This window comes from Equus quagga, chromosome 15, assembly GCF_021613505.1.
Source record: "Equus quagga isolate Etosha38 chromosome 15, UCLA_HA_Equagga_1.0, whole genome shotgun sequence".
NCBI classification, from domain to species: domain Eukaryota; kingdom Metazoa; phylum Chordata; class Mammalia; order Perissodactyla; family Equidae; genus Equus; species Equus quagga.
In genome coordinates this window covers 86,072,471-86,099,563 of record NC_060281.1, presented here as the reverse complement: position 1 = coordinate 86,099,563, position 27,093 = coordinate 86,072,471, and the positions used below count along the sequence as shown (strand labels likewise).

Below are 27,093 nucleotides of genomic sequence, written 5' to 3'. Positions count from 1 at the left end.
AGAACCATAGGGATAGGGAGTCCTGGATCTATGGTCACCAAATTTAAAAGGGAATTGACTCTGGAAAGCTTGGCAAAGTAGTTTAGAGCTCAGATCCCCAGTAGAGACATCCAGCCTTTGTTTTGTTGGCAGTGGGGAGCCATAGAAGACTTTTGAGCAGAGGAATAGCATCACAAAAATGGTGTTTTTCAAAGATTGTTGAGCAGATTAGGAAAAGTGGGGAAAGAGTGGGAGCTAAGAGATCAGTTAGGAAGTTCGGTAGGAAGAGTGATGTTAGCTGCACTGCCATGTCAGGCCCTTTCTCTAAAAGGTCCATCCTACTGCCCCTATTTTATAGATGAAGAAAACGAGGCTCAGAGAGATGAAGCTGAGCTGGAATTAGAATCCGGATTTGTCCAGAACCTGTGCTCTTAAGCACTAATGCTGTTGATGGTGGGGATGGAAAGGGACTCTGAGCCCCGAGTCCACGCTCTGAGCCAAGGTCCACCCTTTCTGTCCTTTCTTACCTTCCAGCTGTCATCATTTGCATGCAGCTCTGCCTTAGCCCTCCCCCACCCCCATTCATTCCCAAACTCAGACTGAGCATGTGCCTGGCACTGTCCCAGGCACTGGGGATCCAGCGGGAATACACAGAACAGACAAGATCGCTGTCCTCTTGGGGCTGCTTCTAGTGAGAAGACAAATAAGGCACATAATAAGCCAAAAACTATATAGTGTGTTAGAAGGAGCTACAGAAAAACAGAGAGCAGGGTGGGAGGCATTGGGGAGTTCACAAGTAGGAGAATGTTGCAATTTCACAGAGAGAGTGAAATTTGAACTCTTGAAAATGTGAGCCTACAGATGCTGGCTTCAAGTTCAGAACCTACCCTGGCATCTTGGACATGTCCCATCTTGGGTTTTACTCACAGAAAAGATCTTTAGAGATAGGCTGCTCCACCCTGCTCGTTTGACACATGGGGAAACTGAGGCCCATAGGCAGGAAAGATTAGAGTAGTAGGAAGAGATAGGAGCCCATCAGAAGTCCTGGACCCTTTCACTCCCCAGCATTCCAGCCTCCAGGCTCTCTCTCCAAGGCTGGCCGCTTGTCTGTTTATCTTGATCAGTACCGATGTTAATAAATTACCTGAAGCCCAATTCTGGAACAAAGGTCTTAGTTGACAAATAGGAGGAGCTGCTCTCTTCCCTGCCACCACCCCTCCAGGGCAAGCAGCCTTCTACATTCAAACCAAAGGTCAGGTCGGTCTGCCAGTGGCTTTGTTGAAAACACCTACTTCTTCACAGTATCTACCATGATGCTTCCCAGGTCAGTGCTGGACCCAAGGTGGGAGCTGGCTTTAGAGGAAAAAGCTCTGCGTTGGTTCTTGCCTCAGCTCTGCACCTGATTTCCTATGTGACCTTGGGCAGATTCCTTAAACTCCCTGATCTTCTATTTTCTCGTCTTGAAAATGGGGACACTAACAGTACCAACACTATAACTTTATTGTATAGATTCAACGGGATCATGCTACAGACAAGTTGATCACAGATCTCTGGCACAGAGGATGTCCTCAGCGAGTGGTGTCTATAGCGAACCTCCCTTATTCTGGTCCAAAAGTTTCACAGACCGTGCTGCCCCTCTGATGATTGTCTTTTTGTTTTTTGTTAATAAAGCACTACATGCACAAGGACAGAAAGCCTATGAATTCAGAAACACGTAAATCAATTTTTTTTAGCTTTGCAAAAAATTATAATGAATAAAGAAAAATTTAACCATCTCCCTCTCCTAGGTGAGCAGTATTAACAGTCTGGGACAAATCCTTACTCATCTTTCTCTATCCTCATACAAATCTGTCATCACTATAAGAGGCTTTTTAAAATTTCATCAGTCCCAGTGACTGCTCCGTATTTTGGAAAAAAGTAGTACTTTGATTTGCAAGACATTTCTTCTAGCCACAGAAAAGGCTCGAAAAAGGGGAGGAGCTGCTGACAGTGCCGCAACTGCTAGGCACCCTGGCAAGAAACCATCCAGTGGGAGGCTTGCATTTCAGGCCTGGCTACAAGCTGATCCACTGCTGTTGCAAGACCCATCCACTTGCTGAGCAAGATTTACAGCCTCTGGCAGCCTAAAAATAAGCCCCGCCCCTGCTGGGATCTTACGTGGGAAGTGCAGTTATGGTCTGGCAGGATCTAGTGGCAAGTCCCCCTGCTCTGAACAAGACACATCATTCATTCATTCGTTCATTCTCATAGCACCCTGCACCGGGCAGGTATTTGTCAATTAAGTGTTGGCTGGATGAATGAGTGAATCTTGCCTTGCAGTGCCTTTTACCCACTCTCTCTGCCTTTATCTGCCAAATCAGCCCTGGAGATTTGGAGATTGGCCAGATCCCCTGCTCTGGAGAGCCTGCCCAGACGGCCAGAGGCCGAGTTCAGGCTTGCTCACCTGGGCTCTCCCGGAGACCTCCAGCTGTAATTGTGTTTCCAAGGCCCATTTCTTCCAGCCGACTGTGACCTCTTCCAGGACAAAGCTTATTTGTCTTTGACTCTCTGTTTATGGTGGCTGGAAGGGGCACAGGCCAAGTGTAGTGGGAGCACTGAGGAGGAGGCTGAGTGCAGCCTTCTTGTCAGAGGAGACAGAAATTGCAAAGAAAGCACAGAGTAAAAGAGCCTGGTGTGTTCAGGGAGGAGCATATCTGGAAGTGGGGTACACAGGTTGGGGGGAGACACACGAGGGGAGGCTGACAAGATAGGTTGGGCTGTCAAGGGCTCTGGTCATTCAGCAAGGTGGTTTTGGGCTTGGTTTGCCTCTTGGCGAGGGGCTGCAGTAGTGTGGCCCAAGTGGAGGACCCTTTGGAAGGGGGTGAAGTGGAGGCAGGGAGACTAGAGAGAGAGATAGGAGGTGGGGCTGCCTCTCCAGGCCTTCTGAGGCCCTGCAGAGCTTCAAGAAGCAAACTGAGCAATCAGGATCTCTGTAGAAGGGACCAGATCTGCTCAGCTGGCTCCAATGATATGTTACATTGGAGCCGCCATGGGATTCCATGGCCCCGTTCCCAGAAATATGGGTCACCAGCCTGAGGGAGCAGGGCATCCGAGCTGATCAAAGAGCCAGGGCTCCTCCAACCCTGGCATGTCCCCCTGAACTCCTCTGTCCTGCAGCTTCTATTCCAAGGAAAATGAAGGCAGCTGGTTTCGCTCCCTCTTTGTGCACAAGGTGGATCCCCGGAAGGACGCCCACTCCACCCTGCTATCCAAGAAGGAGACCAGCAACCTCTACAAGATTCAGTGTGAGTGGCTGCTAAGCCAGCCAGTCTGCCCTCCTGGGACCTCTGAGGGCCTGCAAGGCTCCAGCTGGGAGATGAGGGGCTGGGACATTCTGAGCTGTCCTAGGAGCCCTGGCCCTGTGGGGCTCCCCCCACCCCAGCTCCCTGCAGACACACCCACCTCTTGCTTCACCTCCTGCTCTCTGTCTTCTGTTGCAGTTCACAATGTGAAGCCCGAGTATCTGGATGCCTACAACAGCCTGACGTGAGCATCTTCCTCCATCCGCCCATCCCAGCCCCTACTTGGGTGGGGACCTCCGTTCCAGCCCTGTTCTCCTTGCAGAAATCCAAGGGAGGGGCCGGCCTGGTGGCATAGTGGTTAAGTTCATGTGCTCTGCTTCGGTGGCCCAGGGTTTGCCAGTTCGGATCCTGGATGCACACCTACACACCGCTTGTCAAGCCATGCTGTGGCAGGCGTCCCACATAGAAAATAGAGGAAGATGAAGATGGGCATGGATGTTAGCTCAGGGCCAGTCTTCTCAGCAAAAAAAGAGGATTGGTGGCAGATGTCAGCTCAGGGCTAATCTTCCTAAAAAGAAAAAAAAAAAAAAGAACTCCAAGGGATATAGATTTCAGAGCTGGAAGTCCTAAAGATGTCTTGTCCAGCCTCTGCATCTTAGAGATGGGGAGACTGACGCCCAGCCCTGAGGGCCTGAGTTGGATCTTTATCTCAGGGACCCTGGTGGCTGGTATGAACCCTGCCCCCTCTCTGTGCCCCTCCCACAGGGAGGCTGTGCTGCCCAAGCTGCACCTGGATGAGGACTACCCCTGCTCGCTCGTGGGCAACTGGAACACATGGTATGGGGAGCAAGACCAGGCAGGTGAGGGGCCCACCTCCCCAGTGCCACTGGCACCCAGCCCGGGCCTCTGGCACCCCTCATACCTGGCTGCCCTCCACTCCCTCTCCACAGCAGCACCCAGAGGGGTCTTTCTAAATGCATTCCTCATTGCCTCACTCCGCTGCTCAAACATCTGTGGGGGTTCCCCTCTGCCCTTGGAGCAGCACATGTGGCTCTGTGAGTCCTTCCCTGCCCAGCCTCTGGCCTCATCTCACTATATCTTCCTTGCTTACTGTGCTGTCCCACCCAGGACTTCTTTCAATTCTTCACATTCACAGTTTCGCCTTCTAGTTCCAGGATATTGTTCATGTTGTTTCCTCTGCCTGAAGCATTCTTTCTCCCTTCCCTGCTTTACTGGCTCACTCCTCTATTCATCTTTTATTTTGGCGTAGACATCACCTCCTCCTGGAGGCCTCCCCTGATCCCTTCCACCCAAGCTGGGTCAGGCACCTCCTTGGACTCCCCAGCCCCTAGGACTTGCCTCTCCACAGCCCTGATCATGCGTCCCTGTAGTGTACTTGTCTGTCTCCCCATACAGGTGGCGAGTTCTGTGTGGGCGGGGCCCCTGCCTGTCTTTCTTCACCACCAAATCCTCAGTATTCAGCGTGTATTTGTGGAATAAACAGGGGCTCTTGTCTGAGCTGGTTCCTTAACAGCTTCCCAGGAGTGCCTCCAGCATGTCCTATCCCACCCCAACATACCCACCAGCTGCCAGGACCACATGTGAATTTGGTTGACCCACAGCATCTCAGCCACTCAAAGGGACCTTGGCATTTAGACTTGTGCTATCCAGGAAGGCAGCCACTAACCACATAGAGCTATTGAAATTTAAATTAAGTAAAATGAAATGAAATGAAAAATTCATTTCCTCAGTCACACTAGCCACATTTCAGGTGCCCACTGATAGAAACACGTGGCTCCTAGCTACCATCTTGGATGGCATAGCTATAGAACATTTCCGCCCTAGTTGAAAGTCCTTTTGGACAGTGCTGATTTAAACTGCATAGCACAGAGCCCTGATCGAGCGTCTTCTAAACTTCCCTTGAATACTCCCAGCAATGGGGAGCTCACTCTGTTGTAAGCCAATCTATCTCATCCTTCAGCAGCCCTGATAATTATATGTGTCTTTTAAAAACAATCTGTGACCTGCAGATAGGTAGATTCCTTTAATCATTTATTCTGTTTCAGTAACAGACATTGACACATCGGTAGGCAGGTAAGAGAAAAGCAAACTGTCTTCAGTTCCAGCCCCTACAGTTTTCCCATTTTAGGCTCAGTTCTAGCCGTACTCCTTGGATTCTCCTAAGTATTTGCTAGTTGGGAAAATAACTTTGAGGAATGGGATCCTCAATTTTTAAAGCTTGTCCTTTATTTTGTGTACTTGAAGTGTTGTCCCCCATATCGAATCAGCTGGGCAGCAGACCCTCAGAACCATCCCCTAGGAGTAGGGCTCAGGAATCTACATTTTAATGAATTTGTAAGAACCGTTGATCCACCTTCTAGAAGGATCACTATCATGTCATTGTGAGAAAATTCCTTCTTTTCGTGAACCTAGGATGCCCTGCCCATAGCTCTTCCCTGTTGGGCCTCCAGTATGAGTTGAATCCCTCTACCTGGCCAGCATTCCTGGTCTTGGTAGACTTCCATCCATACTGTGCTTTTTCCATTTCCCTTGGGAAAGAGGCCTTTGAACCACAGGGTCAGACCATTTTGCAGATGGGAAAAATCAAGGCAGAGATGGAGTCAAAAGGCAGGCGAGGAACAGGCTGAGGATGGGAAGTAACAGAGTCTGAGCTTCCAAACTGCTGCTCGGCGGAGGGCCCTCAGCTCTATCCTGCCCTGTTGACTCTTTTGGGACCTTCCTCCCGTGGGCCCTGCCATGCTCCCAAGGATGGCAAGACTGTTTCCTTTTTCTCTTCCACAGTAACTAGATTTCTTTGCTATTGGAAGGTGTATTAGTTTCCTAGGGCCACCATAACAACATACCATAAATTGGATGGCTGAAAACAACAGAAACCTATTCTCCCAAGTTCTGGAGCCCAGGAGTCTGAAATCAAAGTGTCACCGGGCCACACCCACTCCAAAGACTCTAAAGGAGAATGTTTTCTTGCCTTTTCCAGCTTCTGGTGGTTGCCGGCAATCCCTGTCCTTCCTTGGCTTGTAGATGCGTCGCGCCAGTCTCCACCTCTGCTGTCGCATAGCCAGCATTCTCCCTGGACGTCTCTGTTTTCACATGGCGTTCTCTCTCTGTGTCCAAATCTCCCTCCTCTTATGAGGACACTAGTCCCTGAATTTAGGACCCAGTCAATGCGACCTCATTTGAGCTTGATTACATCTACAAAGACCCTATTTCCAAATAAGATCACATTCTGAGATTCTGGGTAGGCATGAACTTGGGGAAAGTGGGGATGCTATTTAACCTCGTACAGAGGCTATGATAAAAAATTCAAATAGTACAAAGAGTTTTCAGTGAAAAATAAGCCTCCTTCTGGCCCATAATCCCCAGGCCTCCGTTCTCTGCCCCAGCAGCATCTCCTCTCATAACCTCCTGAGTCTCCACCAAGGGATGGTGCATAGACCAGCATCTCTGGATATGTCCCTCCACCCCTAAACACATGTGGTAGCATATTGTACATGCTGTTCTGTTCCTTGGTTTCTTTTTTTAATTCACTGTCTTGGAATGTTCCATCTCAACCCATCAGACCTGCCCCCTCCTTTTGTCTAGCCTGTCCCTCACAGGGCTGGTGGTCAGCTTTATGCATTCTGCTGCTCCTGGGTACAAGGACACATTTGATCCTCTTGGTGCTGTTTATGGAAGGTTGGGTGGGAGCATGATTTCCATTTTGAAGATGAGGACATTGGGGGCTGGCCCGTGGTTGAGTGGTTAAGTTTGCGCGCTCTGCTTCGGCGGCCCAGGGTTTTGCTGGTTCAGATCCTGAGTGCGGACATGGCACTGCTCATCAGGCCATGCTGAGGCAGCATCCCTCACAAAGCACAACCAGAAGGACCTACAACTAGAATATACAGCTATGTACTGGGGGGATTTGGGGAGAAGAAGAAGAAGAAAAAAAAAAAAAGATTGGCAACAGATGTTAGCTCAGGTGCCAATCTTTAAAAAATAAAAAATAAATAAAAAAAGATGAGGACATCGAGGCGTAGGGGGTCAAAGACTGCTGGGCAGAGCTGGACTGCAAGCCTGCGTCTCCTGGGCTTGTGTCTGGGGTCATGCCCTGCCCAGTGCTGCTCCCTATCAAGACAAAGAGAACTCAGAGTCCTGGTGCTACAGGGGACCAGGCTGGAGACTGCCCCCATTACATACACACTTAAGCAGCTTTCGGGTAAGCAGGGCAGGGTCCCAGTGGCCCTCTGACCTGCACCTTCCATCTCCCCTGCCCCCCAACAGTTCACTTGTGGCGATTCTCAGGTGGCTACCCAGCCCTCATGGACTGCATGAACAAGCTCAAAAACAACAAGGTATGTTGGCATCCACTTGGCAAACCTCTGTGGATATTGGTTCTGGCTCAGCCGTGCTGGGGGCTGCCTCCACCACCCCATGGGGCACACTGCTGGGGTGGGGGCGCTTCCTGGCTGCCATGCCCAGACTGCCATACCTGCAGGAGTACTTGGAGTTCCGAAAGGAGCGGAGCCAGATGCTGCTGTCTCGGAGAAACCAGCTGCTCCTTGAGTTCAGCTTCTGGAATGAGCCACAGCCCAGAGCGGGCCCCAACATCTATGAGCTGAGGACATACAAGCTCAAGGTGCTTCCCTCCCTCCAGATCCCTGTCTGCCTCCCACCTTCCTTGCTGCAGTACTGCCTAACAGATACCCTGAGGTGGGCAGGCCCTGTGCCCCAGCAGCTAGAATGGGGCTTCTGGCCTTTCCCTCCCTCTGGACTCAGAACAGAGGTGTGTGCACATGTGCATCCACCCAGGTGCAAATCAGGGCCCCTGAATGAGGCCAAGCAGCTCCTGAAGCTGGGGAGACATAACAGTTTCTCATCTCTGCCCAGCATGATGCTTGAAATTCAAGGTGGGAGCTCATTTCCATCCTCTCCTCTAATTCTCTTTCAGCCAGGAACCATGATCGAGTGGGGGAACAACTGGTGAGTGGCAGTGACAGGGCGTTGGGGGGACCCTGCCCACCTGCCCTGCCAAGGTCCCTGGTGGACCACCTTTCCCCGGGCCATATGGCAAGGAACCCGGCATCCTCTGCCCCTCATGGATGCAGGAGGAGGATCCAGCCAGGACGTGAGGATCTTCTAGTGGATTGTGAGGCCTCCCCTGGTAGAACAGCTAGCCAGCGGCTGCACCTCTGTCACCCCATTCCCTTATCTCCTCTGAGAGCCAGGGGTCCTTACCTCAGGCCCCTCCCTTGAGGTGTAGCCGAGAGTCAGCCTGAGGACACGTCAGAGGGCCCTTTGCACCGGCCCAGCCTCAGCCCCATACTCTCCTGTCATCCCCAGGGCTCGGGCCATCAAGTACCGGCAGGAGAACCAGGAGGCGGTGGGCGGCTTCTTCTCACAGATAGGAGAGCTCTACGTTGTGCACCATCTCTGGGGTAGGCTGGGCACCCTCCAGGAGCCCATGCTAGTCCCCTTTCTCTGTTGTCACCCCACATAGAGAATGCAAATGCATTAGTGCCCTTGTGGAATTTACATTCTAGCAGAGGGAGACACCACCTCAGACATAAAGTAACAAAAAAGATAATTTCAGATTATTAAAAATAATAAAGAGACAGGGAGAAATGATGGAGAAAAACATGGAACCCTACATTGGCTTGGATAGACAAAGAAGGCCTCTCTGAGGAGGTGAAATGTAAGCTCAGCTAAAGCATGAGAAGGAGCCAGCTGTGAATTCCAGGGGAAAGGTATTCTGAGTAGAGGGAACAACACGTGCAAAGGCCCTGTGGTGGGGAAAGGCCTTTGGCATTTTGTAGTGTGCAAGGGAGGCTGATATAAAGAGAGTGGGGAAGAGTGTAAGGAGATGGGGACAAGCCAGATCAGGCTGGGCCTTGCAGGCAGTGGGGATGAGTTGGGATTTATTCTAAAGGCAATGGGAGGCTGTTGCAACATTTTAAGCAGCATGACATGACCTGATTTGTGTTCTAACATGATTCTTCTGACTGTTATGCTTTGCCAAGAGCACTTTGTAGAGCAAGCAAGAAAGTGGGGCATCAGGAGTTGGTTATACCAGTTCAGGCAGGAGAGGATGGTGGCCTGGCCTAAGATGGTGGCAGTGAGGATGCTTAGAAGTCCACAGATTCATTAGTCTGGAGGTGGAACCAATGGGACTTATGGGTGAATCGTCTGTGTGGAGTGAGGGAGGGAGAAGAGGACTCCAGAACTCCCAGACTCCTGCTCGAGCAGCTGTGTGTCACTGAGACCCTAGGAGGAGTACATTAGACGGGTCAGGAGTGTAATTTTGGTCCTCATACGTGTTTCATTTGAGATGCTGACACATCCAAGTATGGATGTCAGCTGGGCACCAGATATGTGAATCTGGAGCCTGAGGGAGAGTTCTGGGCTGAAAACATGAATTTGGGAGTTGTCAACAAATGTACTGATTGGATGAGATTGTCAAAGCAGATAGTGTTTGCTAACAGTCTGAGGCATGGGGTGGGGTGGGGGAGGGGAAGAGACAGTGGGGCAGAGTTTGGGGCAGTGGGAGGAGGGCTCCGTGCTGAGCACAGGAGCAGATCCTCTGTGCCCAAGGAATGAGCCAGTGCCTTTCCCACAGCCTATAAAGACCTGCAATCTCGGGAGGAGACTCGAAACGCTGCCTGGAGGAAGAGGGGCTGGGATGAAAATGTCTACTACACAGGTGAGCACCTCCTTTGGGAGGGTCAGCCAGGCCCTTGGAGGTCAGTCATCTGGCAGGAGCCCTAGGTGAGGATGGAATCCCTCTGCAAGGAGATCTAGTCTCACTTGATTACCCCCAGTGATGGGGAAGTCACTTTTAAGACAATTAATTAGTGGGTTTCCATCCTGGTGGCACACTACACGAATGATCCAGGCAGTCCTAGGTGAGTGCTCTAGGGCACGATAACACAGCCAGGCAGACCCTGCTCCTGGAGGAGCTGACTGTGCACTGTGACCTCAGGCATTGTTCTTCACCTCACTGAGGCTGTTTCCTCATCTGTAAGATGGCGATGGTGATAGAACCTCCCTTGGAGGGCTAGAGGAAGGATTCCAGAAGCTAATTTATGACGAGTGCTTCGCCCAGACTCTGGCACAGAGGTTAAGCATGCAGCAAATCTTTTCCAGCAAGTTTTTTGCTCACAGTGTTTGCCACTTTGCTGGGACCCCTGAGAACCACCTGGAGTCAGTAGGTGTTGATTGAGCCCTCACTGGGTGCCAGCGACCATGGTGGGTGGGTGGGGGGCGGCACAGAATGAACTGGAACTCGTACCTGCCCTTGAGGAGCTAACAGTGAAGCTTCCACACTTACCAGCTGGTGTGGGGGAGAATGCATCTCTGGAAGGGGCCTCGCTCTTCAAAGTGTGGTCCTGAATGACAGTACCAGCAGCCCTTGGAAGCTTGTTAGAAATGCCACACGTCAATCCCTTCCCCCACCCACAGAATCAGAATCTGCACTTTAACAGGAACTGAAGGTAATATGTATGCGGTAAAGTGTGAACAGCTCTGAGCAGGAGGAAAGAGTTTGACCTCCTGGGTGACCTTGGGCTGACCCCCTCTGGGTGGCACCCTCCTCCTCTGTAGAATGAGGCAGTTTTTCAAACCTCAGCCACTTGAGGTCATCACTACTGCTACAACTGTTTCCTTGATATTTTTCTTTAAATCTCTGTACTTTGTTCTTCACCTAGCCTTGTCCTAAAGCAATAATATCTGTGAAATCACTTTTTACTATTCTAGTTGTTTTTTCACATACACAGGGAAATAAAAAATATAATCATGAAAATCAAAGAAATGTTCCTCTCATCACCACTGAAGTCCCCTCTTATCCCACAACTTGGGAGACCTGTCGCACTCCATGGGCCCTTCCAGGAGGGCAGTGGGGTTGTTCCTATCTCAGCATCCCAGGCCTCCTACCCCGTCAAAAGCCACTTTTGGGGGTTGGCTCGCCTCAGCCCCCTCCGTGACCTCTGCCTCTCTCTCCGCAGTCCCCCTGGTGCGACACATGGAGTCTCGGATCATGATCCCTTTGAAGATCTCGCCTCTCCAGTGATGCTGCTGTTGCCTCCGCCTCCCTCCCCTCCTCCCTCAGGGCAGCCATGGACAGTGCAGCTCCCAGTCCTGCTGTCTTGGTTTTCTCTTGGATCTGAGAGGACTCTGGGGGGTAGTGCTCAGCTCATACAAGGGGAAGCGGGATGACAGGGGTCTGAGGACTTGCAGCTCTGCCAAGATCATTGCCACCTTCCCTGCCCACCCCTTTCCCCGGTGCTGGAAGCAGTTTTTAATTTCTCTGAATGAAGAACAGCCCCTTTTATGTCTTCGGACATTTCCCCCTAAGATTTCTCATCTCAAGGCCACTAGTCCCTAATTATCACCACGGAAGTCCTCAGTTTAGCTTTAGGTGCACAAAAGGTAGAGTGTCCAGTAGTTAGAAGTGGGGTGGGAAGGGAGGAAGTCAGACCAGGCCAAGCGTCAGGAATTCCCGGTCTCCACTGGGGCACCCACTTGCTGAACAGTCTGAGCCAAGTCCTCCCTGATGGGGAAAAGCCTGGAATGGCCTCAAGAAGCAAAGGGGAAAACTCTCAAGTTAGCAAAGTCAGCAGGAGGTCCGCATATTCTACCTAGAAAGGCTGAGGAAAAAGATGGGAGCTGGGAAGGATTTGGGGGCAGGAAACAGAATGGAATAGGAAGCCAGAAGGTAGAACTTAGAATTCAGAACTTGAGCTTGAACTGCAGAATTTGGAATAGAGAATTGGGAAAATAGAACAGAGGTGACAGAAGACCACTTGGGGAGGGGTTCCCAATACAGGACAGTAGGAGAGAGGCTCATCTGTTCTATGTAATGAGGTTGAGAACGTGGATGTGTAGTGCTGGCCCTTCTGTGCAGGGAGAGTCTCCTGCCTTCCCTTCTTTCTTCCCACAGGCAAGCTACCGGCCAGGGCTTGTATTTCCCTCACTCTGCATTCCTTTTCTCCCTCTTCACATTCTGTCAGCCCAACCCACATTCTACTGGGCCACTGGATGTGTAGAGTGGGGTCAGTGACTTTGGGAGCCTCCTCAGTTATCCCTACACCTCATGAACCTCTGGGTAGATTGATCCTGCCTCCCTTTCAGGAGAACTTATGTTGGAGTCGCTGATGGAACCAATTAAATATTTACTATAAACTACGGTGTTGTTTCTTCATCTGCAGGGACCTTTGGCAGTTGCCTGCGGCAGAACTGAGCAGAGGGGGCCAGCTTCCCAGTTCCGCCTGGCTGATCTAACTCTGGAGGGTATTGGGTTCCGTGAGCTACTCTCTGGGAGGCATCTTCAGCTCCTCCCAGGCCAGAAGGAACTCCCCTGTTATGACCACTGATTCAGGACATCAGTATTTCTACCTCTAGATAAGTAGGATCTACACCAAAAGTCCTGAGCCCTGTCTGTACAATTCATACCAGGGGTAGGAAACACTTGAGGCTGTCAAATGCTGCAGAGCTGCCACTCTGCCCTGGGCAAATTGGGCCTAAAATGGGGGAAATTATTGATGCTCCTGTGGGAAAAACAAGTCTAAGATGGCATTGATGCCCACCCAGACTTGCTGCCCTCACTAGTGTGGGATCTTAACGTGAACATGACAGTGGTTAAGAATCCAGGTTATGGAGACAAACCCACAGCAGTCCAAGTCTTGGCACTACTACGCTGTTGTGTTATTTTGGGCATAACAAACATTCATTTAACAAATACTTGGCAGGGTGCCTACTAGTTATTCCTTTAGGCGCTGGGAAAAGAATGAACGAAGCACTTAACAGTCTTTGACCTTAGCCTGTTTCCTGCTTTTAGAGGACAGCGCGAGAGCGTTGGCGGCTGGCACCCGCCCTGACAAGCCAAGCGCCCCAGCCTGCCCACTGCCATCCCGCCCAGCCCCTGCCGGCTCGGCGCGCCTCACTTCCGGCCTCCATGCCTCGCTTCCGGCTGGCCTCTCCTTCCTTCTGCTTCTCTATGGCTCGCGGGCCGCAGTCGTTCCTGCCGGCGGAAGTGGCTCGCTTTCCCGGGCAGGTTCTGGGCGCCGTGCGGTGAGGAGGAGCCGGGGACGACAGGGCTGGGGGGCAAGGCCGGGAGGCAGGGTTGGGCGCTCCGGGACTGAGGTGCGGACTGCTCGGAGGGCGTCCCCGGGCTGGAGTCCGACCCGGGCTCTCGGTTCTCGCTTCCCCGGGTGCCCGGCTGCTTGGCGCCGCGCGGTGTTTCCTTATGTGGAAAATGTTAGCTGCAGCATCATTAGGCCGCACATTGTAGGCTTTCCATGATGGCGATGATGATGGTGGCGGTGATAACAGCTCACGTTTACTGTGCGCTGTGTGGATTTCCCACGCTTACACCTTTCGGGTCCCACCTTTGACGGTTTTGCCAAATTAACTTACCATGTACAACTGTTTACTAAAGGTTTTTAATGCAGTCGCTTTTTAAATTTAAATGTACTTTAAAAGAAAAATTTAAGTCTCTACCGTAAATGGAAAACTTATTTCAGTTCAAAAACTTATTTCTGCATACTTATGTATGCAGAAGGTAGTGATAAAAGTTAAATGTATTTAATATGAAAACAGATGATTGTCAATGATTCTGGCTAGATTTCATTGTCTAAGGCACCGAGACAGAGTCCTTTTGTTAACAAGGGGACATCGGGGTTCGTAAATGTTAAAGACAAACTAGGAAAATGAAATGTCCTCCTTGAAGCAATCAGAAGTTTCTAAAAAGAATTGAGAAGGGATCCACTTTCTCCTTAGGTGTTCAGCATTAAGATCACCCGTGTGCCATCTAAGGCCAGATCATCTTCATCAGCTTCCCCAGTGGAGTGCCTCCTGTGTTACTGTCCACAACGACCCCTGAGGTAGGGACTGCTATTCTCATTTGATCTGTGAGGGAACAGACCTAGAGAAAAGTGCAGTGACTGGTCCCAGGACTCATAGTCCAAAAATTGTCGGTGGAGACCCCAGCTCAGGGCTTCTCTGGCTCTACTGCAATGAGCTCTTGGCTCCCTCAGGAAGTGTTGGTGACAGATTCATTGGGGTAAAGGGGATAGTGCTGCCCACCACAGGGGGCTGAGGTGACATCCAGGAGAGGGAGGATGCTTTGTGACCACAGAGCCCCATGAAATGTAGGTTTCATTCTTTTAAATTTCAGGGTCAACCAGGGAGTTGATGGCATCGCCAGATGAGATGATGGCAAGATTAGGAGGCACAATGATGTAGTTGTCACGGACACTGTTATGGCATCTGATGGACTGAAGCTTTAGCATATGAGCTGTGAGACCTTGGGCAGGTCATTCACCTTTCTCAGCCTCAGTGTTCTCATCTGTAAAATGGTACTTGCTCTTATCTGAAAGATATGTTAGAAGGATCAAATGAGAACATACTCATAAATTGCTTAGATCAAGGTCCAGCACAGAGTGATCCATCTATAGTATTGGGAATGGGTTTGTATGCCGGGTTGAGGAGTTTGGCCAGTGGGGTAGGGGTGGTGCCTTTAAAGGAGGTGGAAGTGAGGAAGATGAATTCATTTTCGACAGGCTGAGGGATGAGTCCCCTTGTTACAGAGGATTAAACCGAGGCTTCGGAGGGTTGAGTGACTTTTCTTGAGTAACCAAGGGTGTAAATGGCCAGAACTGCTATGCTAGTTAGACTTCAGTATTCTGACTCCAGGAAAATCTCCAGTTCCAACTCTGGAAAATATCAAAAGCATTCTTCTCTTAACAGGTCTCTGCTGTTTCCTCCTGACCTCATCAAACAACCATGTCATCAGAATCAAGCAAAAAACGGAAGCCCAAAGTGATCCGAAGTGATGGAGCCCCAGCTGAAGGGAAGCGTAATCGTTCTGACACTGAGCAGGTGAGATCAGCCAGGGCTGCCGTGCTGCTGAGAAATTGCAGCTTGTGGCCAAGCACCTGGCAGTGGGTTTGCAGCACCTGAGGGTCCCAGGAACAACCTCCCACGCGGCCTCTGCTTGACCAGGTCAAGCCTGGAATTCTCGTGGCTCTACAGAACTTGAGTATCCACGTCAGATTTAGCTTCAGCATCCCAAGAAGCAACAAGCCTGTAATAGACATGATTAATGCATGAACAGAGAATGCACTCTAGTATGGCGTGTCTCCAGTTTTCCTGATGGTCAGAAGAAGGCAGTCCATCTGCAGACGCCTCTGGAGCTTTGGCGACGTGGCATCCCTGGTCTGCTGCAGAGACAGTGTCAGAACCATATGCCCGCAGAACATCTGTAGCCTGAGAGCCCACATGGTCAGCAGGTTCTTCTCCTTTTGCTGTTTCTCTCTCCTTGTATCTGTCAAGCTAATTTATGACTTAACTTTTATTTGGTTGGTTATGTTTTTTATTTTTAAAATAGAAACGGACCAGCTTAAATTTAAATAGAAAGTGATGCTTTCCCCAGCTTTAGGAAGTCAAGATTAATGAAGAACCTTATCTTTTTTGGAGCATTGATTCTGACCTTTTTTTTATTGAGGCATAACATTATGACTAACATATAACATTATATTAGTTTCAGGTGTACAACATAATGATTTGATATTTGTATATGTTGCAAAATGATCATCACAATTAACGTCTGTCACCATACATAGTTACAAATTTTTTTTTCTTGTGATGAGTATTTTTAAGATCCACTTTCTTAGTAACTTTCAAATATGCAATATAATATTATTAACTACAGCTAAAAATGATGTGTTCTGTTTCCTCTAAAGGCTGGGAGACCAAGATGATATTTTAGTCTCTGCTGAAGCTTGCTTTGACCATTTAAACACCCATCAGTATGAATTTGGTTAAATGAATTCTACTTCATCTCTCTAGTAGACTACCATGCATCCATTTCAATGGAGACTTATGTTTATTGGGATGGGAAATGATACTAAATAGCATGGAGGATATGATCGCATTTTGTTTAAAAATAAAATTTGTATTTATCCACAGTATTAACAATGGAGTTATTTCAAGCTGGGAAGTGAGATTACAGGCAATTTTTCATTTTGTTTTTGATACTCCTAACTATGTTTCTCTGATACTAAGCATGCATTACTTTATAAGGAGAAAGAGGAAAGGAGAAAGAGGAAAAGATGAATTCTTTTCCATTTTGAAAAGAAGAAAAGCATGTGAGGACCAGATCCTTTAGAGACTTGATTTGGGGCTTCATTGTTATTGATCTCAACCAGTGTCCTGGTCCCAACAGGGGGACTTCTACTCGCCACCCAAGGCGTCTATCCTTGCCTCCACAGGAAGGTAAATACTACAGTGAGGAGGCTGAGGTGGACCTGCGGGACCCAGGCAGAGACTATGAGCTGTACAAGTACACATGCCAGGAGCTGCAGAGGCTCATGGCCGAGATCCAGGACCTGAAGAGCCGGGGAGGCAAGGATGTGGTAAGGAGTGGGGCTGGGCGGACATGAAATTGGTGGGTCTGCACGGATGGACCTATTTTGCACCTACCAGAGCTCTTGATCTTAGTCTTCTATCCTAGCCATGATCAGGTGGTTGGGACCTAGGGGCTCCAGAGACCTGCGTATTTATTTTTTTTTGAGGAATATTAACCCTGAGCTAACTACTGCCAATCCTCTTTTTGCTGGGGAAGACTGGCCCTGAGCTAACATCCATGCCCATCTTCCTCTGCTTTATATGTGGGATGCCTACCATAGCATGGCTTGCCAAGCGGTGCCATGTCCGCACCTGGGATCCGCACTGGTAAACCCCGGGACGCCGAAGTGGAACGTGCACACTTAACTGCTGTGCCACCTGGCCGGCCCCCTGCCTATTAATTTATTAGAAGGTCTCATCATCACTCAATCACAAATTATAGTAATGAAAGTACAGGATAGTTAATTTTTCCATAACTGTAACTTGATAATTCATCCAACTGATATTTATTAAGTGCTAGTCATTTTGCAAGGTGTTGAGAAGAGATGGTACATGTAAATTCCTTTGCCATTATAAGGATGGATCTATCCAAGTAAATCATAGACTAAAAGTGAAATTATCATTAATAGTAAATGAGTAAACCAGGCTTCAGGGCAGAGAAACTAAACAGTGTGACTGAAAACTAGATAGATAAGTTCAAAACAAAACAATCCATATTTTTCCAGGAATCTCACTTATTTATAGTTAGAGTGGCCAATATTGTTAAGAGTATTACATCCTACATCCTATCTATTTTATTATAGCCAAGCTTTACAGCTATAATTCTGTTATTTTCATTTAAATTATTCTGTAATGTTATTTTTAGAGGTCAGATTGTGTGGCAAGATGTTGCTTTTGGTAGCATCTCTGTGTACGGTATTTAGGGACAGATATTAATTGTGCCTTAGCTGTGCTTGCTCCGTCTTCAATTCTTTTACTTTGGTCCAAGCAGAAGTTGCTTTTTTGCCTAGAAACGTTCAGCACTTCATTTATGCAGTCTTTCTTCCATTTCCTTCTGACATTGCTCATGGTTCTGAGCTTCCCTCCACTGTCTGTTTTTGGCCCTGGGGGAGGATGGGTCAGTAGTGAGGGGCTGAAGGAAACTGAGCCAGCACCTGTTGTCAGGGTCTAAACCAGTTTTCTTTGCCCACAGGCAGTTGAGATAGAAGATCGGAGAATCCAGAGCTGTGTGCATTTCATGACTCTGAAGAAGCTTAACCGATTAGCCCACATCAGGTTGAAGAAAGGAAGAGATCAAACCCATGAGGTAGGAGTTGAGAGGTTTAACGCCGCCTCCTGCCCATTCCCTCCTAGGAGTTTGCTGCTGCTCTGCCCTGCCCCATTCCACCCTGACTTACCCCACTCACCTCTGACCTTGTCCTTTCAGGCCAAGCAGAAAGTAGACGCGTATCATCTGCAGCTCCAGAACCTGTTGTATGAGGTGATGCACCTGCAGAAGGAGATCACCAAATGTCTGGAGTTTAAGTAAGTTTTGGAAGACAGGGCTTTGGCACAGATGGTCTGTTGGTAATTGCTTTTTCCTGCATAGCTCAGTGTGAGCCAGTCTTTTTAGAAAGAAGTCAGATGAGTTTGGAGACTGCAGGATCGGGGAGAAGGGAGAATAGACTGCTTTGCGTGGGCGAATGGGAAGCAGTAGTTTTAGGCCACACAAAGAACCTCAGGAGCCCGTCTGACCCTTTTGAATTCTGAGCTCTGAACCTGGTGAAAAGCAGTTCTCTCTCCCCAGCAGGGGCCTTTGCATTACCAGTTTGAGTGCAGGGCACCTTGTATGAGAGAAACTCACTTCCCAGTTACATCCTTTTAACCTTTTGGCCCAGCTTTCCTCTCTAAAGTTCTAGCAATTCATTTTTGCAAGTAGATTTTATTCTTTGGAACCTAAACTTCTTGCTGCTTAGCTGCCTTCAGGTGAACAACGACACTTTGTCAGTGTCTTTAAGCTGTGATGCCTCTTGGCAAAACCAAGCTGGGTGATGAGAAAGAGGGAGTAGACAGAGGAAGAGAAGGAACGTGTATTTGCTTGATCAGACCTATTTGTGCAAACTGAAGGGAGGCAGGTTTTATGTGTTATAAACTTGGGATTAGGGGGGCCACGTTAGACATTGGGTCCAGTGTATTTTTAATAATGATGGGCACTGATTTTTTTTTTTTTTGAGGAAGATCAGTCCTGAGCTAACAGCTGCTGCCAATCCTCCTCTTTTTTTTTGCTGAGGAAGACTGGCCCTGAGCTAACATTCATGCCCATCTTCCTCTACTTTATATCTGGGATGCCTACCACAGCATGGCTTGCCAAGTGGTGCCATGTCCGCACCTGGGATCCAAACTGGCGAACCCCAGGCTGCTAAAGCAGAACATGCACACTTAACTGCTGTGCCACCGGGCCGGCCCCTGGGTGCTGATTTTTAAGAGGTGTCTATCTGTTTCACAAATACATCGCATAGTAATACTTAAATACTAATAGAGGTGAAATCCACATCAAGTCTGAACCTGAGTTAATGGTATGGTACTATTGTCACTTTCCTAGTTTTGACAATATACTATGCTTAGATAAGATATTGTCATTGCGGGAACATGGAGGAAGGGTACACAGAGGAGATAATCTCTCAATACTATTTTTGAAACTTCTTGTGAGTCTTAAACTATTTACATACAAAGAAGGTATAAAAACAAAAGAATGTGATGCCCTACCTCTAACTCTTACTCAGATGAAAGCGGATGAACCCAGAATACAACAGAACTTGGCCCTGTGGGGAGGCAAGTGGCCACGTGGAAGGAGCATGGGCCCTGAAATTAGACAGCCTGGGTTCAAATCCCAGCTCTGCCACTCAGAGCTGTGTGACTTTGAGCAAGCTGCTTACCTATGGAAGCCACATCTCACTTGAAAAATGGAGACAAAAATCCCCATCTTACAGAGTTGCTGTGAAAATTAAGGGAGGTCAGGATGGCATACAGTTGGTGCTTAATACTTGGCAGCTGTTGTTATTTATTTTTTTTAATTTAGGTCACATTGGTTTATAACATTATATAGATTTCAGATATATATCATTATATTTTGATTTCTGTATACACTACATCACATTCACCACCAAAAGTCTAGTTTCCATCCATCACAGTACAAATGTTCCCCTTTGACCCTTTCACCCTCCCCAACACCCTTTCCCCTCTGGTAACCACCGGTGTGTTCTCTGTATCTATGTGTTTGTTTATTTATCTTCCACATATGAGTGAAGTCATGCAATATTTGACTTTCTCCATCGGACTTATTTCACTTAGTATAATACCCTCTAGGCCCATCCATGTTATTGCAAATGGCATGATTTTGTCTTTTTTTATGGCTGAGTAGTATTCCTCTGTGTGTGTATGCACGCATGTGTGCGTGTGCACACACTGCATCTTCTTTATCCATTTATCCATTGATGGGCACTTAGGTTGTTTCCACGTCTTGGCTTTTGTAAATAATATAACTGCTGTTATTACCATTGTCTGTCCACAGCTTGAGCACTATGTTAATGCAACAAAGAATGTTGGATTTCTTTTATACATGTGTGTCACTATACATGTAACAAAGTCGGTAGATCTCTTTCACATCTGTTCATGCCATGCTGAATCTTCCCTGTCCTATGCTTATGCAGTTAATGTTTTGAATTTAAGTGCATTCTCAAGTTTATTCCTGTTAAATGGCATTTCTTGGCTTCATCTTGACAGTCTAGGCCTGAACGTTAGTGTTTTTATTTGATTCTTTAAGCTCTTAGCTCTCTTGCTCAGCTTGGAGTCATCTGTAAATTTGATAAGCATCCCTTCCAGGTCTTTAGCTAATTCATGGGTAGAAAGGTTGGACAGCATGGATAAGGATCTTGTGGCATGTCACCAACTACCTCTCTTCAGACTGAAACGTCTCCTCATGAGCATTTGCTGAGAAGACTGGGTTCCAGGTTCCTGAGTAGTTGCAGACCAGGGCTAAGTGGGCATTCACTGGGGGGAACTGTGGGCCTGCTTAAGGCACAGTTTAGGTTCCAGCGAGTGGCAGCTTGACATCCAGTTTTTGCCTGCAGGTCAAAGCACGAAGAAATTGATCTGGTCAGTTTAGAGGAATTTTATAAGGAGGCTCCTCCAGATATCAGCAAAGCTGAAGTCACCATGGGAGACCCTCACCAGCAAACCCTTGCACGTCTGGACTGGGAACTGGAGCAGCGGAAAAGGTGGCATTTCCTCCTTCCTGATCTTGTTAACCTGTGCAGACATGGACCTTTAACCATGAGGGACGGTGCTTTGTCATGACCCAGGATCAGATAGCAAAGCACTGTGGAACCGGCAGAATAGTCTCCAAGACCAAGTCCCACTTTGTGTTAATTCACACTTGATGGTTCAAACTTGGTCAACCGCATCATGGGTGGGACAGGAATTGCTTAAGGCTCTTAGCAGAAAGTTAGAGTAACCTTTCTTTGAGAATTTTAGCCTGAGACCTAAATACCTTTTGTACCATAAATCTTTCTTTTTAACCTTTTCCCCTGCCTATAAGCATATCCTTGTGGTATTATAAAACTTTGCAAACATTATTGTAGAAGGTTGTACAGCATTCAACCGTATAGGCAAATTGTAATTCACATAATTGTCTCCCTGTAGGATTGGACTTCTAGGTGGTTCCAATTTTTTGCTATCATAAATAATGCTTCAAGGCATACCTTTACATATAAAACATTTCTCTACTAGTAAAGAGCTTTTATTTATTAGTTGTAAATAGAATGTTTATGCTGTGTAGTTTAATCTAGGTCTTTCTAAGAGTACAGTGTATTTTTTTTTCTTACTGGACTTTTCATGGTTGTATCCCTTCCATTATGGTGACTTTTTTCCCTTTCCTATTTGTCCATGAATTCTAGGGCTTATGGTTGACACATCTGCTCTGTTTTCCCTCGGAGAAGCTGCTGTTTTTAATCCCTTGCCTTTTTCTGTTACACTGTGTTCTGTGCCTTTGGTCTCTCTATGAATCTAATAAGCACTGATTCTGGTTCTTAGGGAATTGGTGTCGATTTTTTAGCAGATGGCACTGGCTGTTCACTCCCTTGTTGAGTACACTGCTTGCCCTGGGCACAGGCTAAGCCGTGAGTGTTGCATTCCTGTGGCACTGGTCTGGAATCCATCCCCACCCTGCCCCACTCAGGCCAGTCTGTGGGCTCCTTTGGGTCCTGTAGCTTTAATGTTTGTAAAATTTCTGGGTCTAGCCTCTGAGGCAAGAAATGGAGCAGCACATGACCCCAGGGCATTCCCTGGTGGTCACAGGCAGAGCTTCCGGAGCCAGACAGGCTTGGATTTAGAGCCCAGCTCTGTGCTTGCTCTTAGATGACCTTGGGCAAGTTATCTACCTCCCTGAACCTTCTAGGAATAGGAAAAGTCCATATCTTCCAGGGTTTTTATAAGGATTAAATGTGGTAATGTTTGTAAAGAGTTCTCCACAGTGCCTGGCAAATAGTAAGTGCTAGATAAACATTAGCAGTTAATCATGACTGCTGTCATTAGGTAGAGTCTGACAGTGAACAGGTGTGTCGGGGTGTCCGTGGGGAGCATTTCTGTGACAGTGCTCTGTCCTTCCTCACCCCAACAGGCTGGCGGAGAAGTACCGAGAGTGCCTGTCCAACAAGGAGAAGATCCTCAAGGAGATCGAGGTGAAGAAGGAGTACCTGAGCAGCCTTCAGCCTCGTCTCAACAGCATCATGCAGGTGAGGTCTTCCCCCTACATCACCTTCCTTCCTCGGTCTTTTGCTTTGCCTTCACCACCCAGTGAGGCCTTGCTGACCTGAGGCTGCCAGCAGCCTTACCACCCTTTGGGTTTTGTTGGGTCTCTTACCCTAATCAGTGTTAGAGCTCAGTGCAAGGACGGCCCTGTCTGTAGTCCTACCCCCTGGTATGATAAGGTTGTGTCCTAGGTTGAAGAAATGCTGGCCACATGGGCTCAGGAACAAATACACACATTTACCTGGGACATTTTCTTTTCACCCAGAGCCTCTTCCAGGTAAAACACTCTTGTAAACTCTAAGTTTAGTTTACACACTGCATGGTCTCGAACAGCGCCACAGTCTCCAGGCATCTAAGCATGCTTCTGTGGATATCTGTTAGATCCCTCGACTGTACCTCAGGGGCAGATGCTCAGCAGATCTACTCACTCTGAAAAGAAATTTACTTGTATTTGAAAACTGTTGTGTACCTTAGGAGGAAAAGCCCCCACTTTATCTGTAAAATGTCTTTCTATATAGGTGACCTATTTTTGTTTGCTTTGTGAGATCACGTTTGGTCTAAATCCTTGTGGTTTTGTGCAGCAAGGTAAATGATTAATATGGAAGAACTTTGCGAAAGGACCCTAGAGAAATTATAAATTCCCTTTTCTAGGATTTGGCAAGATCTACATTTTCTTCCTTCAACTTTAGGTGTATAATTAGAATTGTTAACAAATATTCTCAGCACTTTGTAATAGGACAAAAAGAAAACAGAAACTCCAAGTTTGTGTTGTACTTAATTTTTCCTGTTAACTGGAAACTCTCTAAATGTTTCTAAATAGGGTATGGGTTGAATAAATTCTTGTATTTACAGGCTTACAGTTGTGATGGAAATAAGGAACATCATACCACTGGTAGAATAACTGGACAGAAAGAAGATCTATCATATTGTCAAAACAGTGCTAGTTGTAGAACATAAAGTATGGCCTCATTTGCATACCTTCATTTACAAAGTATCTGTAAGGATATATACATGTGTGAGTCCAGTGTATGCTTAGCAAAGTCTGTATTCAAACCAAACCTTAACGGTTGCTGTTGGGCGTTGGGAACTGGAAGTTTTTGCTTTAGAAACTTGAATACAACTTTTTAAAGCAATGTACATATATTGCTTTTTAAAGAATAATTTTACATATAGAAAAGCATATGGCTCATAAGTGTACTGCTCAGTGAATATTCACTAAGTGAACACATCTGTGTAACCAGCACCCAAATTAAGAAGAACATTATCACTTTTCCAGAAACTACTTTATTCCCCTTTCTGGTCACTTATCTCCTCCCACCCCTCAGTAACCATTATCTTGACTTCTAACATCATAGGTTAGTTTGGCCTGTTTTTGAACTTATACAAACGGAATCATGTAGTACAGACTCTTGTATCTGGCTTCTTTTGCTCAACAGTATGTTTATGAGATTCATCTATGCTGTTGTGAGTACCAGGAGTTCATTTATTTTCATTGATGTTTAATATTTGATTGTGGGTGTTTCCAGTTTGGAGCTAATATGAATAATGCTGCTACGAATATTCTTATATGTGTCCTTTGGTGCACTTGTCTACATACCTTGTTGAATATATATCCAGGAGTGAAATTTCTGGGTTACAGAGTATGCTGTGCATTTATGTAGCTTTGGTAGACACTGAAACAGTTTTCTAAAGTGATTGTACTGATTTATGGGAACTCTTCCCAGCAGCCTATGAGAGTTCTACTTGCTCCACATCCTTGTCAAAACTTGATATTGTCAGTCTTTTTAATTTTAGCCATTCTGAAGGGCATTGCTTATGGTTTTAATTTCCCTTTCCCAGGGGACCAGTGTTGTTGAGCACAGCACCTTTTATATGCTTATTGGATTTTGGATTACCCCTTTTGTGAAGAGCCTGTTCAAGTCTTTTGCCCATTTTTCTGTTGGATTGCTTGTAATTCTTCATATTTTCTAGAGAGGAATCTTCTGCGGATACTGTACCTACTCTGTGACTTTCCTTTTCACTCTTGTAATGATATCTTTTAATGAGCAGCTATTCTTAATTTTAATGTGATCTAATTATCAGTATTTTCCATTATGGTTAGTGCTTTTGTGTCCTGTTTAAGAAATCTCTGTCCCAGGGTCGTGGAGATATTCTCCATGGGGATTTTTTTTTTTTTTTTTTTGAGGAAGATTGACCCTGAGCTAACATCTGTGCCCATCTTCTTCTACTTTATATGTGGGATGCCTGCCACAGCATGGCTTGATAAGCGGTGCATAGGTCCACGCCCGGGATCCGAACTGGCGAACTCCAGGCCGCCAAAGTGGAGCATGAGAACTTAACCACTGTGCCACCAGGCCAGCCTGACAATTGATTTTTTTTTTGAGGAAGATTAGCCCTGAGCTAACGTCTGCTGCCAATCCTCCTCTTTTTGCTGAGGAAGACTGTCCCTGAGCTAACATCCGTGCCCATCTCCCTCTACTTTATATGTGGGACACCTGCCCCAGCATGGCTTGCCAAGCAGTGCCATGTCCGCACCCGGGATCCGAACCGGCGAACCTGGGACACCAAAGCGGAACATGCGCGCTTAACTGCTGTGCCACCGGGCTGGCCCTGAATTTTTTGTATTGACCTTTTATCCGTCTCATAGTTCTGTTAGCTTATCACATATCACTTTCATAAATAAAAAACTAAATGGTTTTTAGCCACATATTCATATGTGGACTGCCTGAAACGGGAAAACAAAAATCCTTCTTTCGTTGCATGCAGGCTTCCCTCCCAGTGCAGGAGTACCTGTTTATGCCATTCGACCAGGCTCACAAGCAATATGAAACAGCCAGACACCTGCCGCCTCCCCTCTATGTCCTCTTTGTCCAGGCTACTGCATATGGTCAGGCTTGTGGTGAGTGTGGGAGCTGGGGGAGGAGGAGGGGCTGTGGGAGCAGCAGCCGTGGCCAACTGAGTCATTTGGAAGCACTGCCTGCTGAGGAAAACTCCCTGGCCCTGCTCAGAAGCCCTCAGGTGACAGACGCTGCCTCCCCTCTGCACCGCCCAGCATGGCTGCTCTGACCAGCTGGCCTGAGGCTGGACTAATGTGATGGGCATTTCAGAATGGATGGCTTTGAATCTCTGATGAGTCTGGCTGGTTGGCTCTTGGGTATAGTGCCTAGGCAGCCTGTCTGGGCTCCCAGGCACTCACCCCATCAAGGCGTGCTTGGCAGGTGGATTGGTGCCTCTTGTTCTGCTTTACAGAGTGGGCTTGGTGAACACAGATCCTAGCCAGCTCTCCCAGGCTCTCACCATGCCCTAAACAGGCTGTATGTCATTACAGTGAATTACCAAGTCAAAGGATGTGTCCTCATTAAGCTTAAGGGCAGCCCTTTACTCCACTAGGGTTTTGGGAAGTTTTTGGAGACCACCTCTTGCCCTACTGCAGCTTTCACCCAGCACCTAAATTATTCTCCCCTCCCCTCCCCCTGCTCTGCCCCGCCCCCTGCCAGCCCCGCATCAGTCATATATTGCAATAGTGCATGCTTCTCCTAGCCATGGGCACCAACACATTACTGTCTCTCTTCTTGTGTCTTCCTGGTCCTTCTGGATCTCTCCCTACCCTTTGTTCTCCCTCCTGTTTCCATCATCAGCTCATATGAAATCCTCCCAGCCCCCTAGACAGGGTGAGTAATTTTCTTTTGTGTTTCCATTCCCATTTTACTGTAGAATTCACTGTAGGATTAAACTACTCAAAAGAATAGTATGGCATTTGCCAGTCGTTGATGGGGGCAACCAGCTTGTTTGGAGTGAGGTGTGATAGTTCATGCAGGGTTGTCAGAAAGAGTAGTAGTCAGCCACCTGGAAATATTATCTCAGTGGCCTACCACTTTGGGGAAGTTTGCCGTCCCTCCTTAGTGCAGTTGGGCAAATTGTTTCAGGCTCCTGCAACTATCTGTAATCTGTATGCCCTTTTGAATGGAGCAGGAGTTGTGGCCTGTCTGACCTCCCAGCACTAGACCCATGCAGTGCCAGAAAGGCAGGTCCAGACGTCACTCAAGGAGGGATCAGGCCTGGTGCCTGGAATAGGACGCTTGGCTTCGAGCTCGAGACACTAAGGTCAAGTTGAAAAGACCTGGTCTTGAATCCTAGCTTATCTACTTCCTGGCTATTATATCTAACTTCTCTGAGCCTTCATTTTCTCATCTGTAAATGGCTATAATAAAAGTATTGCTCCTACAGTGTTGTTGTGAAGATTAAAAATTTATTTAAAGAAAATAATTTTATAATTAAAATTAAAAGCATCAGCTCATTCAGTCCTCACCACCCAACTGGGCAACTACCATTTCTCAAGCCCTGATTTCATAGATGCAGAAACTAGGGCTCAGAGCAGTGACGTAACTTCCCAGGCCATGTGTTTGGGAATTGGTGGGGCAGGGACTCGGGCCTAGGACTGGACTGCGGGTTCAAGTTCCTACCCATTGTCCTACTGCCTCCCGATTTAATGTAATGGTGCCAACCAGGTGCTTGGTGTGGTGCAGAATAGAGAATAAACACTTAGTCAGCTGAGAGCCATTGTTTCTGGGATGTGGACAGTTAGGGGCTTCTGGATGAGAACCTTTAAGACAATTGGCAGAAGGGTGCCATATGACTTCAGGCCCTA

General features: G+C 47.5%; 2 protein-coding genes across 12 annotated transcripts in view; both read left to right on the top strand.

The window, feature by feature from the left end:
• Window positions 1–3,334: 3,334 nt before the first annotated feature.
• NIPSNAP1 (nipsnap homolog 1) lies at window positions 3,335–11,322 on the top strand. The gene is made up of 9 exons (XM_046641039.1): window positions 3,335–3,359; window positions 3,459–3,504; window positions 4,026–4,120; window positions 7,542–7,612; window positions 7,756–7,896; window positions 8,209–8,240; window positions 8,601–8,695; window positions 9,874–9,957; window positions 11,258–11,322. The coding sequence occupies exons 1-9, from the start codon at window positions 3,335–3,337 to the stop codon at window positions 11,320–11,322; spliced, it is 654 nt and encodes a 217-aa protein (XP_046496995.1).
• An 8-nt stretch (window positions 11,323–11,330) lies between these two features.
• The window catches only part of THOC5 (THO complex subunit 5), a 32,723-nt gene continuing 16,960 nt past the window's right edge, over window positions 11,331–27,093 (top strand). The window contains exons 1-11 of one of the 11 annotated variants that reach the window (XM_046638795.1): window positions 11,331–13,322; window positions 14,031–14,134; window positions 15,000–15,131; window positions 15,255–15,533; window positions 16,523–16,666; window positions 17,851–17,964; window positions 18,085–18,182; window positions 20,768–20,914; window positions 22,315–22,429; window positions 25,212–25,344; window positions 26,084–26,116. In XM_046638795.1, the coding sequence (XP_046494751.1) occupies window positions 15,405–15,533; window positions 16,523–16,666; window positions 17,851–17,964; window positions 18,085–18,182; window positions 20,768–20,914; window positions 22,315–22,429; window positions 25,212–25,344; window positions 26,084–26,116 (913 nt within the window). In that variant the 5' untranslated portion in view covers window positions 11,331–13,322; window positions 14,031–14,134; window positions 15,000–15,131; window positions 15,255–15,404. Of the gene's footprint in view, window positions 13,323–14,030; window positions 14,135–14,427; window positions 14,609–14,999; window positions 15,132–15,254; window positions 15,534–16,476; window positions 16,667–17,850; window positions 17,965–18,084; window positions 18,183–20,767; window positions 20,915–22,314; window positions 22,430–25,211; window positions 25,345–26,083; window positions 26,117–27,093 lie in introns of all 11 variants that reach the window. The other 10 variants (XM_046638798.1, XM_046638803.1, XM_046638797.1 and 7 more) reach the window with 10 other exon arrangements.

Bases quoted from the DNA above. Each gene is read 5' to 3' on its own strand.
- NIPSNAP1 (XM_046641039.1), top strand. From the start codon at position 3,335: ATGAGGGGCTGGGACATTCTGAGCT. The intron at 7,613-7,755 runs GTATGTTGGCAT...CCATACCTGCAG, and splicing joins ACAAGCTCAAAAACAACAAG to GAGTACTTGGAGTTCCGAAA. The intron at 8,696-9,873 runs GTAGGCTGGGCA...CCTTTCCCACAG, and splicing joins CGTTGTGCACCATCTCTGGG to CCTATAAAGACCTGCAATCT.